General features: G+C 37.4%; 1 protein-coding gene across 3 annotated transcripts in view; it reads left to right on the top strand.

The window, feature by feature from the left end:
- HS2ST1 (heparan sulfate 2-O-sulfotransferase 1) overlaps positions 1 to 17,277 on the top strand; it is a 173,738-nt gene that overhangs the window by 146,478 nt on the left and 9,983 nt on the right. For all 3 annotated transcript variants that reach the window (XM_019414056.2, XM_019414057.2, XM_019414058.2), the window contains exons 3-4: positions 409 to 494; positions 9,886 to 10,024. In XM_019414056.2, coding sequence (XP_019269601.1) covers positions 409 to 494; positions 9,886 to 10,024 — 225 coding nt within the window. The remainder of the gene's footprint in view (positions 1 to 408; positions 495 to 9,885; positions 10,025 to 17,277) is intronic.

The raw sequence follows: 17,277 nt of genomic DNA, 5'->3' as shown, positions 1-17,277 counted from the left end.
TTAAGGATTACTTTTTTTGTTTCATTCTTTGAGCCATTAATACGATTTTTTGTGAATAATGAGTTTCTGGGAGTCAAAAACAGACTTGAGCGCGTGTGTTGGTACCCACCCTCCCCTCACCCCTTGTGAATTACTCACTGTGCAGCATTGTAAATGATTGCATTGTGTGGGTTTTTCAGGCTTCTGTCTCACTCTTTTCTGAGTGTGGTGATAATAGCTCTCTCTATGATGAATTGGTAATTACAGATCACACTGTGCTCTCCTTAGTTGAAACCTGTGTTTCAAGCTCTGTAATTGTCAAACTGGTGTGATTTGTTTTAAAAGCCTAGATGGAAACTAGTTTACTATCATCAAATTTCATTTTTCTTTAAGTTGAACTTAAGTAATGAGTGTGTTCTCCTATTTTAGGTACGCTTTGTAAAGAATATAACTTCCTGGAAAGAGATGAAACCAGGGTTTTATCATGGACATGTTTCTTATTTGGATTTTGCAAAGTAAGTTATACCTGAAATGACACACTGAAGAATGCTTTGTACCTTAGCAACCTAAAAAGACACAAATGTATTAAATTGTTACTATTTTGATTTTTAAAAATGTACTACTGGCTTGCCTTTGCCACTTTTAGATAATGTAATTTAAATATACCTTCTAGTGTTTTACTGCCCTCTAGTGTTCATAAATTGAAAATTGTCATATTAATTTTGGAAATTCAAATTAGACTAAATGCAGGTAATACTCTTTAAAGTTATTTATCATTATTCTGTTTATGTGTCTTTTACAACTAAATGACACTATTTTAGGAGAGCCCCACGTTTTAACCTAGAGGCCAGTCAGATTCTGACTTAACATATCATTGACCGAGAACTGAGAAAGCAGAGAACCCCATCACACAGTTTTTGGTTTCCCAATGCCTCTGCATTTCAGCCAAGACATAGGAAAGTATACACTTTCTTTTAGGCCACCTTGTGTTTGTTTTAAAATTGTGGTGTATTCAAAAGAGACTGTTAAAAAGATGGTGATTTTCCTTTATGGTGATTTGTCTGAAACGAGATAAATAATTCTCATTTTCCATATTTTTGGGGTGGAATGGGTTCAGGGTATTCCTATCATAATTCTCTCAAGAAAAGTTCATGAAACTCCAGGCATTTGCATGGTATGCAAGTCCTGTGTGGCTCCCCCTGGAGTCTGTGCCATATTAAGATACTGTTCCAAAAACTGGGCACAAGGTGTATTCTAAACATGGGCTACTCTGTGAATCCATTTGAATGCTTTTTCACAGCACATAGTGTAGCATTATATAGTAAAACCTCAAATCCAAATCTTTTCCTCAATAACCTGTACTAACTTCAAAGACACATCTAAAATGTATTTTTAAAATGATTTAAGCTCAGACATGGTCCCCTCAGTCATTTCATTAGCAGTCATGACTTCAAAGTAATATACTGTCTTGTGTTTGTCAACTCCAGAGAACATTCTGTGTAAAATTTGACAATTAAATTGATATCCCAGTCATTTTAACTTCTTGAATTTGAAAAGAAAAAGAGTTGAGTGAATTATTACTGATTCAGATACTAAACCTTAACTTTTTGAAAAGCATGTAATTAAAAGGGAATCTCCAGAATATTATGTACATGAAATAATATATTCTTATTTCTAGCTCCACGGTACTCAAGATGTTTCCGTAAAATGGTAGCTTTAAAGTTAGATGTACATTTTTCTGTAAATAATTCATAATGCAATATTGAAAACATTTTATGGGCAGCTTTAAAATAAACTAATTATTTTTTCCTTGCAGAGGCACTGAACCAATTTCATAAACTCGATTCATATGCATATTTTCCCTGAGGGCTGCATTATCCTTCAATTGAATGTTTGTTACTCTTTCACCTAAATGATTTATTTTTTCCAAATACAGCTTGGTTTCTAATACTTGAGGTTTCCATTATTAAAATAATATATTGAGTGCTTTTGCTTTTGGCAAAAGTCTTGTACTTGAAGCTCTGGTATATGCTAGGGTTCTTGCAGATGAAAAAGTTACAAAATTTCTTGAAAAGATTAATCTCATTTATTAAATACTAACGAATATTTAAATGATTTTGAGTATTTTCATAATGGGTCTCATGCTATTAGAGGTTAAAAATATTGTAAAACATTTCAACAGACTTTTACAAGATTTTAAATAAACACCTAAAAGAAATCACCTAGAGGAAATGTATTTTGATGTATATCATCAAGAACTATGGTAGATGTAACTAGTATCTTTTAAAATAAATTTTAGTGTAGCAGGCATACTCACCATGAATGACTAAGAGGAAAGAAACATAACCTTACTAATTTTTAAAATACTTTATTCTTCAAAATGTATTCTGGACTGCCATAGTACTTTGTGGAGTCCACTAAAATACTTGCCTTTAGGAGAAAACAGTTGAATTTGGTGAAAGAAATATTTAATCACATAGCTTTTCATTTGTTTTAAAAGAGTCCCTGAAAAGCATATAAACTTAGTATGTCCCCAGAAACCCAGGAAGCAAGATAAAGAAATAAAAAATGAAAAGTGGTTTCTGGTTTAGACCAATCACTAAGAAACACACATTTTATATGTAAACCTATATGTGCTCAAGCCATGTTTTGGTTATATTTATCTGGTTTTATTCAGGACTTTAGCATAATAACAGAAATATCTTTGTTCCAAGTTTGTATTCCTGTCCTGTCTTGCTCCTTTCTGTCTTAGTCTCATTCTTGATTTTTTTTTTACTCTCGATTTTTTTTTAGCATATTTCCTCATTCTTTTTAGTGTACAATTACGTTTTTTTGCTATTCAGTTAGTGAACACCATAATTTTAAAATAATGCAGATATGATCATTAATGTCATGAATGTAGAAATTTTCCACTTAAAAAATTGTATAGGTTGGACATTTTCAAAATGTCCTGAGTATAGGCCACATGAAGTTGAATAAGTTGTAGTGCTTGTCTTCAGTGAGTTCACTGAAGCCCCATTTTTCCCCCAGAATTATGTTTTATTATAAACAGTGAAAATATTACAGATCATCCTCCCTTTTAAATTCATACTCCTAACCAGCACCATCTATTACCTCCACTTTGACTTTTTTCAGATTTTACAAAATAAAAACATTAGAACATCTCTTTGCTTTATTTCAGTGACATTTGCCTTTATAGAATAATATTCAGCTAAAAGAAAACTGTTCATGCTGGTTTCAATCAGTCTGCTGAGACTGTCCATGACCTAGCTACCTATGGCTAACATGTCGGTATCTGTCTTAGCTATTTGGAAATGATTTTTGGTACAGCAGTTTTATTCAGGTACATGTCAGGTGTGTACCTTTGTGGTTGTCCCCAGGAAAGAGTATGGGTTTTTATCACTGTCATTTGGTTTGTCCACATCACCCCTGTTGTCTTTTTCAGAACAATTAAGGTCAATCAGTAAAGCACAGATACGTCAGGACAAGAGACACATAACTGAGTGCTTCACTAGGTCTAAGGTATCCTAGAGAGTAATAAAGTGACAATATTTTAGGCCTAATATAGTTTGTCGGTCTATAGATTTATGTGAGATTGTCCATTTTACCCTGTAATTCTCTCCTGAGCCGGTTGAAGTCAGCACCATTTTCTATAGCTTTCAACAAATACGTCACAACACTAGAGAAACATTCCTTATTTTAATCATTACAGGCAATATGCGAGAGTTGCCATTTTATTGACCTCGTACCACCAGCCCTTTTTACAGCACTGATCCTGTAGACTGCTAGGGAGCTGTCTCTGAAGCCAGCCAGACCTGCAGTTAAATCCCTTCGGTTCCTTACCGGCACGTTACTTCAGGTCTGCGTTTTCCCCGTTTATAAAGTGAAGATAATTAAAGTAACTACTTCATGGTGGTTGTGAGGATTAAATATGATAATGTATATGAAGCAGTAGGTTCTGTGTCTCATGCAAAGCAGTGTTATGTTCTTTTAAAATTCTGTCTCCTTTCATTTATCGCATTGTCCTACCGGTGTTTTCTTCTTCTCCCTACCTGAATCTGTGCTGGCCCTTCCTGTTCCCAGCTAAGGTATTGCTCAAGACTCTTGTCTTTGCCTCCATTATTCCCTTTTGGGAAGTTTCCCCGTGTTTATTTATCAAGACATGGAAGCCAGAACCTAGAGTCCTCTTGGACAACCCTTTTCTTCACCACATACTTTTAATTAGTCACCAGGTCTTTTGAGTTTGGCTTCTTTCACTTAGCATAGACTTTTGGCATGCATCCAATTTATGCATATTGGTAGTTAATTCTTGGATGTGTAGTATTCCATTGTGTGCATATGCCACAGTCTTTATCCATTCACCAGTTTCTGCATACTTGGGTTTCCAGCTTTTGTTGATTATGAATAAAGCTGCGGAAACATTTGCACATAGGTTTTCTTGTGTTTTTGTTTTTTAATCTTTATTTATTTTTGAGGGAGAGAGAGAGACAGAGTGTGCACAGGGCGGGGACAGAGAGAGAGGGAGACACAGAATCCGAAGCAGGCTCTAGGCTCTGAGCTGTCAGCGCAGAGCCCAACGTGGGGCTCGAACCCACAATCCGTGAGATCATGACCTGAGCTGAAGTCGGACGCTTAACCGACTGAGCCACCCAGGCGCCCCTGCACTCAGGTTTTATGTGAACATATGTCTTCGTTTCTCTTGGGTAAAAGCTACAAGTGGGACTGCTAGATTGTATGGTAACTCTAGGACACTGCAGAACTTTTTTCATGTGGCTGTGTTACTCTGCAGTCTCACCAACAATGTATGGGAGGCCCAGGTGCTGTGTATTCTTGCCACCATTTGGTATTGTTAGACCTTTTTTTAATTTTTTTTTTAATTTGGGCTATTTTAATAGATGCATAGTAGATGAATATCCTTTTTAAGAGATAAATAATTACTACAAAAATCACAACATCACCAGCGGAATCAACAAATACCAACAGGTCATATACTATTTTCAAAACAAGACACTGGGAACCTGCCACACTGGGGAGGATTTGAAATTTCTGTGAACCCTTTAGGGCTAAGAGAGTCCAGAATAAATATATAGTAGATGGGAGTGTCCCATCTAAGCAGTGAGACTGCTGCTTTCCTAGAGATGTTACACCTAGTATGAAGCAGAAATCATAAAGCATTGTGCTTCCTGAAGGCTAGTCAGCCCTCTTTGAGATCTGTCCAGCTTGTTGAAAAGGTTCCTTTCAGATGTTCTGGGTATGTACTTGCTCTATTGACAATTCTTGGTGCCTGCTCATCTGTCCAAAATATGTAGGGTGTGGTTGTAAAGAAACGGGCCGAGTTTGTGTCCATGCTTTGTCACTCCACATATGCTGATGTGGCAAGAGCAAGGTTCCTAAAATGTCTTCTTACCAACCTGCTGCTCACATTAGACTTTTGCCTTTTGATCTTTATAGAACATTACAGATGCCTACCAAATGATGCTGTTCTTTTCCTAGGAAGATCATGTTCTAACAGGTCAATAATAATAGTTTATATTTTTTGGAATGAAGATGGGTTGTCTCTTCTTCCACCTGAGCCCTCCTGAGGAACAGTTCAGATGCCTGGTCAGGTTAAAGGCAGAGTTTACAACCATAGAACACTTCCCCCTGTACAAAACTACCTGGTTGGCAAAAGAATTAAACCCACAAACCTAAAAGTATGCCTGTTTCCTAACCAGCTGAGCTAAACAGCCCAGATGCTGTTTTTACCATGCCTGTTTTCTGTTAGAATCTCTTGCTTTCTTGTCTATATAGCCATATCCTACCTTATAACCATACCCTACCTTATAAACAGTAGTCTTATCCATCTTCAGAATGAGTTCACATGTATTTCATTGAAATCATACTTCATACAGGTAAATGCCATCCCAAGCCATGTTCCAGAAAGTCATCTTCCAGACAGCAAGGAGAATTTGGTAAAGTGTCATATCCCCTTTTCACTGCCACTTGGTAAGAATTGCTGTCTGTCCCACATGTCGAGGACTAGGGGGAAGGAAAAAAGAGGAAGCAGTGATGGAAGATGATACGGGAAGGAGGTAATTCCCAAGAGAATGACTCAGGGCCGTCAGTGGCTAATAATGGAGAAGATGGTAAGGGGGTTCCCAGGAAATCCCACAGTCTGAAGATTGGAGCCCTTACCCCACGGTCTTGTACTTTCCCTTCCTTGTTGCTTCCTGTTACAAGACTTTCCACTTATTTCATGTAGCACCTGTGTATTCCTGATGCCTCCCCACCTCTTCTCACTACTGAGTGCACTGTCCCACAGAAAGGCTTCCTAAGTGGTTACTTCCCAATAGTCTGTTCAATGTAATTCTGTGATATTTGACACTCGTGTGTCTGGCGCTGTGCTAAATACTAGGAACAAAGCCATGAACAAGAGGGAAACAGTCCTGCCCTCATGGAGCTTCCAGTGTAATGCCCAGTGTGACAGTGCCATATATTTGTAATGATATTGTTTCCTCCTTTAAAACATTGTGAAAAAAAATTTTACTGCATTATTGGTTTTATAGTTTTATGAGTTGTTCACTTAAAAAAATGCATCCCAATTCTGATCAACAATTCACAACTGTAATATTGTAATTAATGTTTTAGAAAAGGATTCTCTGTAGTTTTCAGTATTTCCATGTGAACACAAATTTTAGTGACCTTAAGTGTTAATGGTGAGAAAAGAACTGAAATTCAAGACAGCTGACCACTTTTTACACACAAAACAGTTCTTGTAGAATACAGCTTATTTGTAGGTTAGAAACTTCCTGTTTAGTTAATTTTCAGTAATTTAGAGACTGAAAGAATCCAGTTATCCAGGCACCTTGCTTTTTCTCTTATCTATAGTCTCTTTCACTACTCATTTGCTTAAGAATTAAGTATAAAACATTTATAGAATGCCCGCTGTGTGTAAGACATTGATTGCAGTAGGCAGAAGTAAGGGGGAGACATGGTTGGTTAGTTTAGCTATTTGCTTTTTAGTGCCTTCGGAAGAAGATTTTAGTAAGAAGGGAAATTTAAATTCTAAGCTATTCACTAAAATGAAGGTTTCTGTGGACAGATGAGTGGACATACCAGGAGTGGTTTAAAAGAATAAGCAACTTTCACTTGTCTCTTACCAGAGTCCTACAACCCAGGCTTAGTTGTATCATTTCTCATCGTGATTCTTATTTTCAGAGAGATTGTTAGTATTTTTCTAATCTTTCAAATTAGTACTAATTAATCAGTGGGCAAGTATTTATGTATACTAGGCCTTGTGAAATCTATAAAAAGAAATGTAGAGTACTGTGCCTATTCTCAAATGGTTGATCATGGTGCTAAGGAGAAAATTCTCCACTTACAAGACAAGCATGAGTAAGATAAGCAGTGGATAGACTTGCCTGAGAGCAGTAGCTCCTGGGTGCAGGTGTCCGTGAAAGCAGATAGTACCGTGTGCCACAGGCTGTCTAGACTTTACAAGATTGCATTATTGGCCCTCTGTGTTTTGCTCCAAAACAGCAGCCAATGGTTGTTTTTCCCCCTCCTGCTTTATTGAGAGATATTGATATATGTTGTGTAAGTTCAAAGTGTACAATGTGATGATTTGATGCACGTATATATTGTAAAATGTTTACCACAGTAAGGTTAGTTAACACATCCTTCCCCTCAAATAATTTCCATCTTGTTGCTGCTGTTATGGTGAGAACTTTTCAAAAATCGATTCTCATAGCAACTTTCAAGTTTACCATACAGTGTTGGTAACCACAGTCACCATGCTGTACATTACATCCCATATCATGATATGTCCCTGCTGACTCAGTCAGGCTGCCGTCCTGATGCTCATAAAGATCTACGGGGCCCACATGATCTGCATTTCCTCCACCCCACCCCCTTCTCTCTCCATTTCTGATTCTGCTGCAGCCAGGCCCATCTTGCTATTCCTTGAGAACACCTGGCACCTTGCTGCTTAAAGGGCTTCATACTCCTGGAGTTTCATCTTCCTGGAACACTTTCATCTACATGGCTCCCTCCTATCATCACCTAATACTAGTGAGGCCTGCCTGGAAAACCCTATTTCTGAATTGTACTCGTCCCACCTCTCCTGGCAGTCCTTGTTCCTTTCCCTTCATTCTTTTCCTTAGTATTTTTTACTATGTTTATGTTGTCTCTCCCAAGTAGAGCATTGGCTCCACAAAGCCGAGGAATTTTTTTTCCCATGGCTGTACTCTTCATATTATAATAGTGCTGGCATATGCAAAAAAGTATTTCTTTAAATTAATTAATGTGACAAAAAAATGGAAAAATGAGACTGGCATTCTGGTTAAGGAAGACCGAATGAGCAAAGGCATGCAAGGAGGAAGAGGAGTAACTGTGATAGGTTGGGGGAGGTAGAAGAGGTGGGCCTAACCATAACAGATAGCTGGCTTCTTCTTTGAGGACAGTTAAAAATACAGTTAGGTCAATAAGGTGGTGCCTGAGACATAGGCCAGAAGACATTAGCAGCCAGGCAAAGGAGTTTGGATTCGATGTCAACATAAACAGTAGAGTTATTTATTTCATGTTTCTAAGAAGAGTGATCTAATAAATGGTGTTTTAGGAATATCAGTTGGGAATTGCTCTGAAAGGTAGGTTGGAAGGGAGAAACACTGATGCAAGAAAACCAACAAGGTTATTGCAGTAATCCAAACCGGAGACCTTGGGAGAGGGCGGTGGTGGAAGGGAAGGGAATGATGAGGACAGGTCAGATCTGTGGGGAAGCCAACAGCAGAAAAAAATCAAAGGACTTGGTAACTGTACTAAGTGAAGAATAAAGGAAAGTAGAGATCAAGATAACACGAAGGTTTCAAGACTGGGACAAGTGAGGATGTTAGAACAGGAGCCAGCTGGACAATTCTAGGGGCTGCATGGGTTGCTAAAGTAAAAGCCTTCTGTGTTTCCTTTGTTCCTTCAACTCTTTCTCATTCCCCAAGGAAACAGTGCTGAAACCAAATGGCTTTCACTCTTGTCTTTATTTTTTTTTTTTTTTTTTTAATTTTTTTTTTTTCAACGTTTTTTATTTATTTTTGGGACAGAGAGAGACAGAGCATGAACGGGGGAGGGGCAGAGAGAGAGGGAGACACAGAATCGGAAACAGGCTCCAGGCTCTGAGCCATCAGCCCAGAGCCTGACGCGGGGCTCGAACTCACGGACCGTGAGATCGTGACCTGGCTGAAGTCGGACGCTTAACCGACTGCGCCACCCAGGCGCCCCCACTCTTGTCTTTAAAATCAGCAAGAGCATGGGGCGCCTGGGTGGCTCAGTTGGTTAAGCGTCCGACTTTGGCTCAGGTCATGATCTCACGGTCCATGAGTTTGAGCCCTGTGTCGGGCTCTGTGCTGACAGCTCGGAGCCTGGAGCCTGCTTCAGATTTTGTGTCTCCCTCTCTCTCTGCCCCTCCCTAGCTCACGCTCTCTCTTTCTCTCTCAAAAATAAATGAAGATTTAAAAAAATAATAATAAAAATAAAATCAGCAAGAGCAGAAGGTTGACTCTAGTGGTCATATTGTGTGGACTTAATGCTGTATCCGTTGATAATGTTTGTCTGGTTTGGTGGGCCAGAAATGAGAAATCATTGCTATATAAAATTAAGATGTTTTATGTAATTCTTGCCAGTAAAATTTTAAAAAATTATTTTTGTTCAAATTTCCCTTCTTTATCTTCAGCAGTGATTTTTAAATTCTTATTTCCTGGTTATTATGTTGTAACAAATAATCATAAACTGTTTCCTAATCTCCACATAGTCTATTTTATTTAAATAAATGCACATTCTTCTTTCCATATAGAAGTAATACCTCAAACTTACAATTTCAGGACACCCCAAAACAAATGACAATATAGATTTCACCTTTTACGTTTTGTTCTGTTTCAGATTTGGTGTGAAGAAGAAGCCAATTTACATTAATGTTATAAGGGATCCTATTGAGAGGCTAGTTTCTTACTATTATTTTCTGAGATTCGGAGATGATTATAGACCAGGGTTAAGAAGACGAAAACAAGGAGACAAAAAGGTAATAGTTAAGTTTTAAGATGTTTATGAAGGTAATTGTTTATCAACTGCAATGAATAATTGCGTTTAAAATTTATTATTCATTATGAAGGTACTACTGGCTTATTGTGGAAATTTTGAAAAGAACCCAAAAGTATAAAGAAGCAAAAGTAAAATATAGTTGATATTTTGGAGTACACATAATTTTTTGTCACTTAAAAAATATTTTACCTTAGTTCTAGAGCTGAATATTGCTTTTACAATAGTCCTAACTAACCGTTTTCTGTGAGACCATTATAATTATTCATTCGTATGATGGTTTTGAGTAAGTACTTTGGTTCTCTTAGTCTTAATGATAGCAGTTTATATTGATTTGTGCTCATTGGCTTAGGAACACTGTTTCGCCAAAGCAGCTGTTTTCTTCAGGCAAGATGCGAATAATAATCTTACTTATTAATAAGCACATTCAGATTTGGGTTGTCTTCTATTTAAGTGCTCCTCCAGAGTAGCACCAGAGTTATTTTTCTGAGAAACCAAACTGATTTGTCAGTTTTCTGGTGGAACACCTTTACTGGGACCCCATTGCTCACAAGTCTGCCCAAGGCACAGGAGACACCATCTGATGAAACCCAAGACCGACTTCTCCTGCCTCATTTTCCCTCAGGCACCCGGTGCTTCAGCCACATGAAATGTCACCGTCTTCCAAACTTATTATTCCTTCATAATTTTGGCACACGTGTTGTCCCCATATTTAGAATGTCTCTCCTTCACTCTGGAAAACTGTCCACTTTTAAGGTCCGGCTCAAATGTTAACTGTTTGACAAAGTCTTTTCTGGTGCCCCTTAAGCAGTTAGCCGTGTCCTTTTTAAGGCTCCCAGGGCACTCCATTCAGACCCTTTTTTAAAGCATTTATTTGTGATATTTGAGTTATTTGTTTACATGTATGTCTTCTCTAAAAGCTTGTAAACTCCCTGAAGCAGGGGCTGTATTTCATTCCTCCCTGTTTCCCTAGTGTTTAGCACAGTGCCCAGTTCATCTGTTAAGTGCCTGGCAAATGAGTTGAATGAGTGAATTCTACACCTTTTAATGTATTCTTTTACGTAAAGAATTGCATAATCATGATGCTAGGTACTGGATATAATAATTAACATCCAACAATTACTTTTTCTCTTAAGTTAGATGGGCTTTCTGTATCATGTGAGCGGGTGATTTTCTTTTATTTACTTTCTTTATAAAATCTAATAATAAAACTCTTTTGTGACCTAGTACTTTACAGTTTATTGATAGTTATTTCTAAATTCACTTTAATGCTTCTTCCTCCTTTCCTTCCTTTAGTGTTTTAAAAGTTTAGCCTTCTCATTTACACTCTTTTTACTCAGTAAATGTTAGTATTCATCTCCCTCCTTTGACCAAAGGAATATTAATGTCAGTAAGGAAAAGATTTACAGTCACAGAGGTTCCTACATGCACTGTCTGTCACTGTCAGCCCTGGATACCATGCTTTAGTGGTTGCTGCCCTATGTAGTTTGGGGAATTAGGTAATAATAACACTTAACATAACAACAATAATAGTTCACATCTATTGAGTGCTTATTGTGCATCAGGTACTGTTTTAACTTACATATATGTATTTTTTCAGGTAGCCTGTACAGCATTTCTGTAGGGTGGGTACTGTTATTGTCTCCACTTTACAGATGGGGAAGTTGAGGCACAGAAAGGTTAAGTACCGTGCCCAGTGTTAATGCTACCAGTAAATGGTAGAGCTGGAATTTAAACCCAAGTACTCTAATTCCAGAGCTCACAGTCTTAAGCCCCCTGTACCCTTTATAAAGGAGGGAGGGAATGCCAGATGCTACCCAACATTTGTATGTAAGAGTTGTTCCAAAGTGGCATTTTCAATGCCCACAGAAAACTTCAGGCATTTTCCTTTCATATTTGAAAGTTTCAAGTAGATACGCCCTCTCAAGCCTAGAGACTTAACCATTCTTCCCCCTGATATTATAGGGCTTGGTTTGTTTTTGTTTTTGTCTTTTTATGTCATCATAAAATACATATTAATACATATCTGTATTTAGATGTAATATTAGTAACATCAACACAATGCTATGACCTTAATTCTCATGAGTACAGGGCCGTATACAAATGCTTTATTACAACAATTACTTCATCTTATGATAGGCAAAATGAACTTTTTGGTCTTGAAACGTATTGAAATATACATTTTTAATAATTTGGCTTCTTTCTCATGATACAAGTGTTGGCAACATTCTCGCACCTAAACCTGTATGATGTTGTTTTATTACAAATATCTCCATATCAAACTGGCAAGAGCTTTCATTAATTAATAAACTCGTATCCATAGAGTTGATAAGACTGCATGGCATATAACATTTTTTAAATGGCAGGGCACTTGAAGATAAGGGGGATTAAAAGGTGGCTGTGATGACGCAGGAAGTACCTGGCAAAGGTTGGAAATACCTTGCATTGGCTTCACTTCCATTAAACTGTATATTGTTGACACCTCAAGTGATGCTTGGAAGCATATCAGATAATATGCAACTATTATGTTTTAAACTGCAGTACTCCATAATCTACATTGCTCCCTCCTTACACTGCCAAACAGTCATTGCAAACACATTTCAGGCATATGCGTGCCTATGACAGCTTTCAGTTGATCTTGTAAGGAACAAAAGATTTTTTGGGAAATTTCAAATACTCTGTTCTTTGTATTTTGTAGCTGGAGTTTTGCTTAGTATAATCTCTGGCCAGCATCTGGAAATTAGGGATATTAAATAACCTAAAGATAAGCAATAAAAACCTATATGGAGAAATCAGTGATTCTCAAACTTCATAGTGTCAGAACTCCTTTTGCTCTTAAAAATTATTAAGGATCTGGAAAAAGCTTTTGTTTGTGTGGGTTACAGCTGTTGATATTTAGCAGTATCAATAAATGTATCGATTTGCTGGGAAATTTAGAAAATATTAATTTAAAGGTAACAGTTGGAAGCCCATCATATGGTATCATAAATAATATATTTTAGTGCAAATAACCATTTTCAAAAAAATACAGAGTTGTATTTTACATTTTTGCAAGTTTTTTTACAATATCTGGCTTAATATGGACAGTTGGATTTTCATATTTGCTACTGAACCAGTCTGTTGAATATGTTCCTTTGGTTGAAGCATATAAAGAAAATCCAGATTTGCACAGATATGTAATTGGAAAAGGGGGGATTTTAATAGCCTTTTTAGAAGATTGTAGATGTTCTTCTTAATATTACACTAAAACCTGGCGAGTAGTAGTTTCTTAAAGTCTTTGAAGTGTGGAATCCGAAAACACAGCAGTGAATTTTTTATGCTCTGCTACATTAAAATCCATTGATACATTTTATACTTTGAATGGAGTTTTTACCAGAGCATAATTTTGTAACATCATGCTTTGGTCATTGGAAACATATTCACACACACTGAGTTATGTGGACCTTCCAAATGTTGACGCATTTGATTATATAGTACCAGAATATAAGACTGTTCATTAACATCACCACTGATCACATCAGAGAAGTCTTTAAGTATTGGGAAACTGTCAAACTTACGGTGGCAGATCAAGTTTTCTGAAATTTTATTTTTTTGTTTGAAAGCTTAACTTTTGTCACTGCCACAGAATTCTCAGCCTCAACACTGTTGTTTTGGGCCAGACAACTGCTTGTTGTGAGGGGCTGCCTATACATGTAGGATATTTACCAGCAGCTCTGATCATTGACTAGCAGCATCCCGTCCCCCCCCTTGCCTCCCCCGCCACCCACTGTGAAAACCAAAAATGTCTCCAGACATTGCCAGATGTCACCATTTGAAAACACTGGGCTACTAACACTGTCAGTTGTTTTCTGCCGAGTGACAGGTACACTGTTGATTTGGAGAAAATATCTACCAAATATCCAAGTTTGAATAACCATGGTTTGTCTCTCAGTCCTTCTTTCAATGTAGGCCTTCCTGTGGCTTCTAAATAATATTAACTGCACCTATAATTCTCATCACTCACATTTTCTAAATATGTAAAATTTATTTTATAAATTTTTCAGCTTTGAACTCCCCTATAGGTTGTTAAACATTTTTTATTAACTATTGTTTTATTAGCAGAACATCAAGGTGGGGTTATTCTTAGAGTAGTTAACTTGCTCTAAATAACAGTCTGAGAAGGAGAGTCAGTTTATGTTGTTAAGTACTCAGTGGTCCCAGGGATTACAATTCCTACCCCAATTTGTATTCTTTTTATTTCTTACTCTAAATTAACTAGACTTAATTGACAGCTGCTGTATAATAGTGAATTTAGGATATTCTACCTAAAAATATGTGTTAACTTATAAAAGATAGTAATGAGTTTAGAAGAAATCTGTACTACCTGATTCCTGCCATTAACTTACAAAATATCGCCTCCGAAGTTCTTAGCAATTCACAACCCCCTGACCATGGTTTGTATATAGAGCATGAATTTTACTATTCTGTCTCATAAAGGCATGTGAGAAATTACTGTTTGCATAGAAAGTATTTTATTATATAGAAAAAGCATCACAGGAAAGCAATATAATTCTTTACAGCTCAGTAAAAGGTACACAACCCAGAGTCAGCCTTGACTTGTCTTCTTCCCAGGTTTCTGATTGAACCATAGGTGTTTCCTTTCACCAAAAGAGAGAAAACAGGAGTTGAAGAAAGAGATGATGAGTTCAAACTGGACATTATCTTTAGTCATGTAGAAGTAAGTGGAGTTAGCCACTAGAAATTGTATTTGTATCTCAAGAAATAGGTCTAAACTAAACTATAGATTTGGGAGTTAGCAACATTAGGTGGGAATTGAAACAAGAGATTGAATGAAATTGCACTTGGAAGACATATAGAATGTGAAAAGAGGACCAAATGAAAAAGAAAGAAGAAAATGAGGGGGGAGCAAGTATGTAGTTCCGGGGGCTGCTGGCGTTTAAGGGGTAGACAGAGAAAGAGGAGCACGGCCAGGGGGACTGAGGTCCAGAGAATCAGGTCCTTGAATGCGGTCATTGAAACAGATGGGAAAATAATTTCCATTGCAAAGAAGTTAGCGCATTGGGGATTTAAAACTGTCCCTTAGATTTGTCAATGGGGAGGTCATTAGGGATGTTTGAGAAAGTAATATAAGTAGAATCCAAAGGGTCAAGGAGTAACCGAGAAATGAAGTTAAGACTGAGAGGAAAGACTACTCTTGAGATAGAAGTTTGGCTTTAGAAGGAACAAAACACATCAGGAAATGTTTCTTTAAGATGACAGACACTTGGGCATATTATGTATCCAAAGGGAGCAGGGGTGATGGATGATACAGGAGAGTAGAGAAAATTGATGGAGCAGGGTCTTAGAAAGGGGTGAGGATGGTGTGCAAAGATAGGAGAAGGAAACACCTCCTTAAAGATGAGGGCAGCAGGGGGCTAGAGATGCAGATAAGCTTTTGTCTAAGCAGGAAATGGAGGGAGCTTACTCTTAGCTTTGGTTTTCTATGTAAGTTCATTTGCAGAAAAGGGTTTGAATGTAAATATAATTGTCATCACTATCAAGCATCAAATTTTGATTAATTTTTTTAAACTTCAATTTTAAGAGTTAAGTATCTAATCTAAATAGTCTAGAGAATATTTGGACTTTCATGCTTTTAAAAATATCTGTATCTTGTTGCCAAAAAATTGTTCTTTCTAAACAGATATGGCTTTTAAGTGAAAAAGGTGATCATAATTTTTTGTTTCTTTGGTGTACTGAACCAGGTTTTGTGGGAAAGGAACAGAGTCTGGAGTGTTTTTATTTGTTTCTGCCTTTTATCTTAAGGACTTGAAATTTTATAAGAGAAAAAGATTTATGTATAGAAAATCCTATTTCTGAAATAGGACCAAATGTGTGCAAAGCTAATAAAAGCTAGCAGGTAAGCAGGAAAATTTTGATGACCATGCATTTGAATGACATGTTCTGCTGTGAATACAGAAACCCAAGTACTAATGTCACCGTAGAGGAGTCAGTGAAACAGCTCATCTCAATTAAAATCTTCGGGGACCAGTTTATCAGGGTGATGTGCTAAAGACAGCATTGAGTTCTCTTAATTTGGTTTCTCTTGCTACGAAATGCTTTACTTTATTCATCAAATATTTATGTAGAAATGGGAGAATTTCCGTTATGCTAAGACATGGCACACTCATGTACGTTCACCAGTTTTTTATTACTCATAGTCCGTTGTTTCCTCCACGTCTTCCTTGCTACCGGCCATGTTCAGATCGTCTCTTTTAGTTGATGGGAGCAAAACTCTGCCCCCAAATGATAAGAAGGAACCACACAGGAGGCAAAACCCAATCTATTTTTCCACCTTTATATTGTCTAATAAAATACTTGGTAGGTGAATTAGTTAAACTAGATGCTAAGCTTCTAAAAGAAAGAAGTCCAAATAATTTAAATAATATTTTTATACTTAAAACCCTAAAAGTGAGGGGCCCAGGCTCTTAGAGCAACTTAGCTCCACACTGTTATTCAGGGACCTAGGTTCCTTCCTTAGTGTTATTGTGCTGTTCTTTAAGACATTGTCCTTATGTGCTTGGTTGAATTTGGGTCACCACTATATCTGCCTTCTCGCTTGTGGGAAGAAAGGAAGTAGAAGGCAAGCAATTTCCTTTTTTTTTTTTTAAATTTTTTTTTAATGTTTTATTTACTTTTGACAGAGAGAGAGAGAGAGAGACAGACCATGAGCGGGGGAGGGGCAGAGAGAGAGAGGGAGACACAGACTCTGAAGCAGGCTCCAGGCTCTGAGCTGTCAGCACAGAGCCTGACATGGGGCTCGAACTCCTAGACCGTGAGATCATGACCTGAGCCGAAGTCAGACGCACAACCAACTGAGCCACCCAGGAGCCCCGCAGTTTCCTTTTAATAACCAAATGACCCAGAACCTGTTCACATCACTTCTGCCTCCAATGCACTGACAGGAGCTTAGTCACATGGCTATACCTAACTGTAAGAGAAGGTAAATTTCTATGACTCTGGAAGAATGGATTTTGGGAGACTCCCAGAATGGGCTAGCAGATTTAAAATCACTGGCCAAAAGTAGATTTGAAGAATATCTATACATTTTTTTATTTGAAATACAAAAATACTTCAAGAGTTGAGCACAGGAATTAGGAGTTGGCTAACTGTAGAATTTAATACATGCTTATTCATTAATCTGTTTTAATTCCAATAGTGGATAAATTCCCAAAGTTGTCCACAGAGCAACTCTGGAAA

Source organism: Panthera pardus, unplaced genomic scaffold, assembly GCF_024362965.1.
Source record: "Panthera pardus isolate Hobbes unplaced genomic scaffold, ASM2436296v1 HiC_scaffold_11, whole genome shotgun sequence".
Lineage (NCBI taxonomy): Eukaryota > Metazoa > Chordata > Mammalia > Carnivora > Felidae > Panthera > Panthera pardus.
Note: the sequence above shows the minus strand (reverse complement) of the source record. Positions and strands in the feature narration are given on the sequence as shown.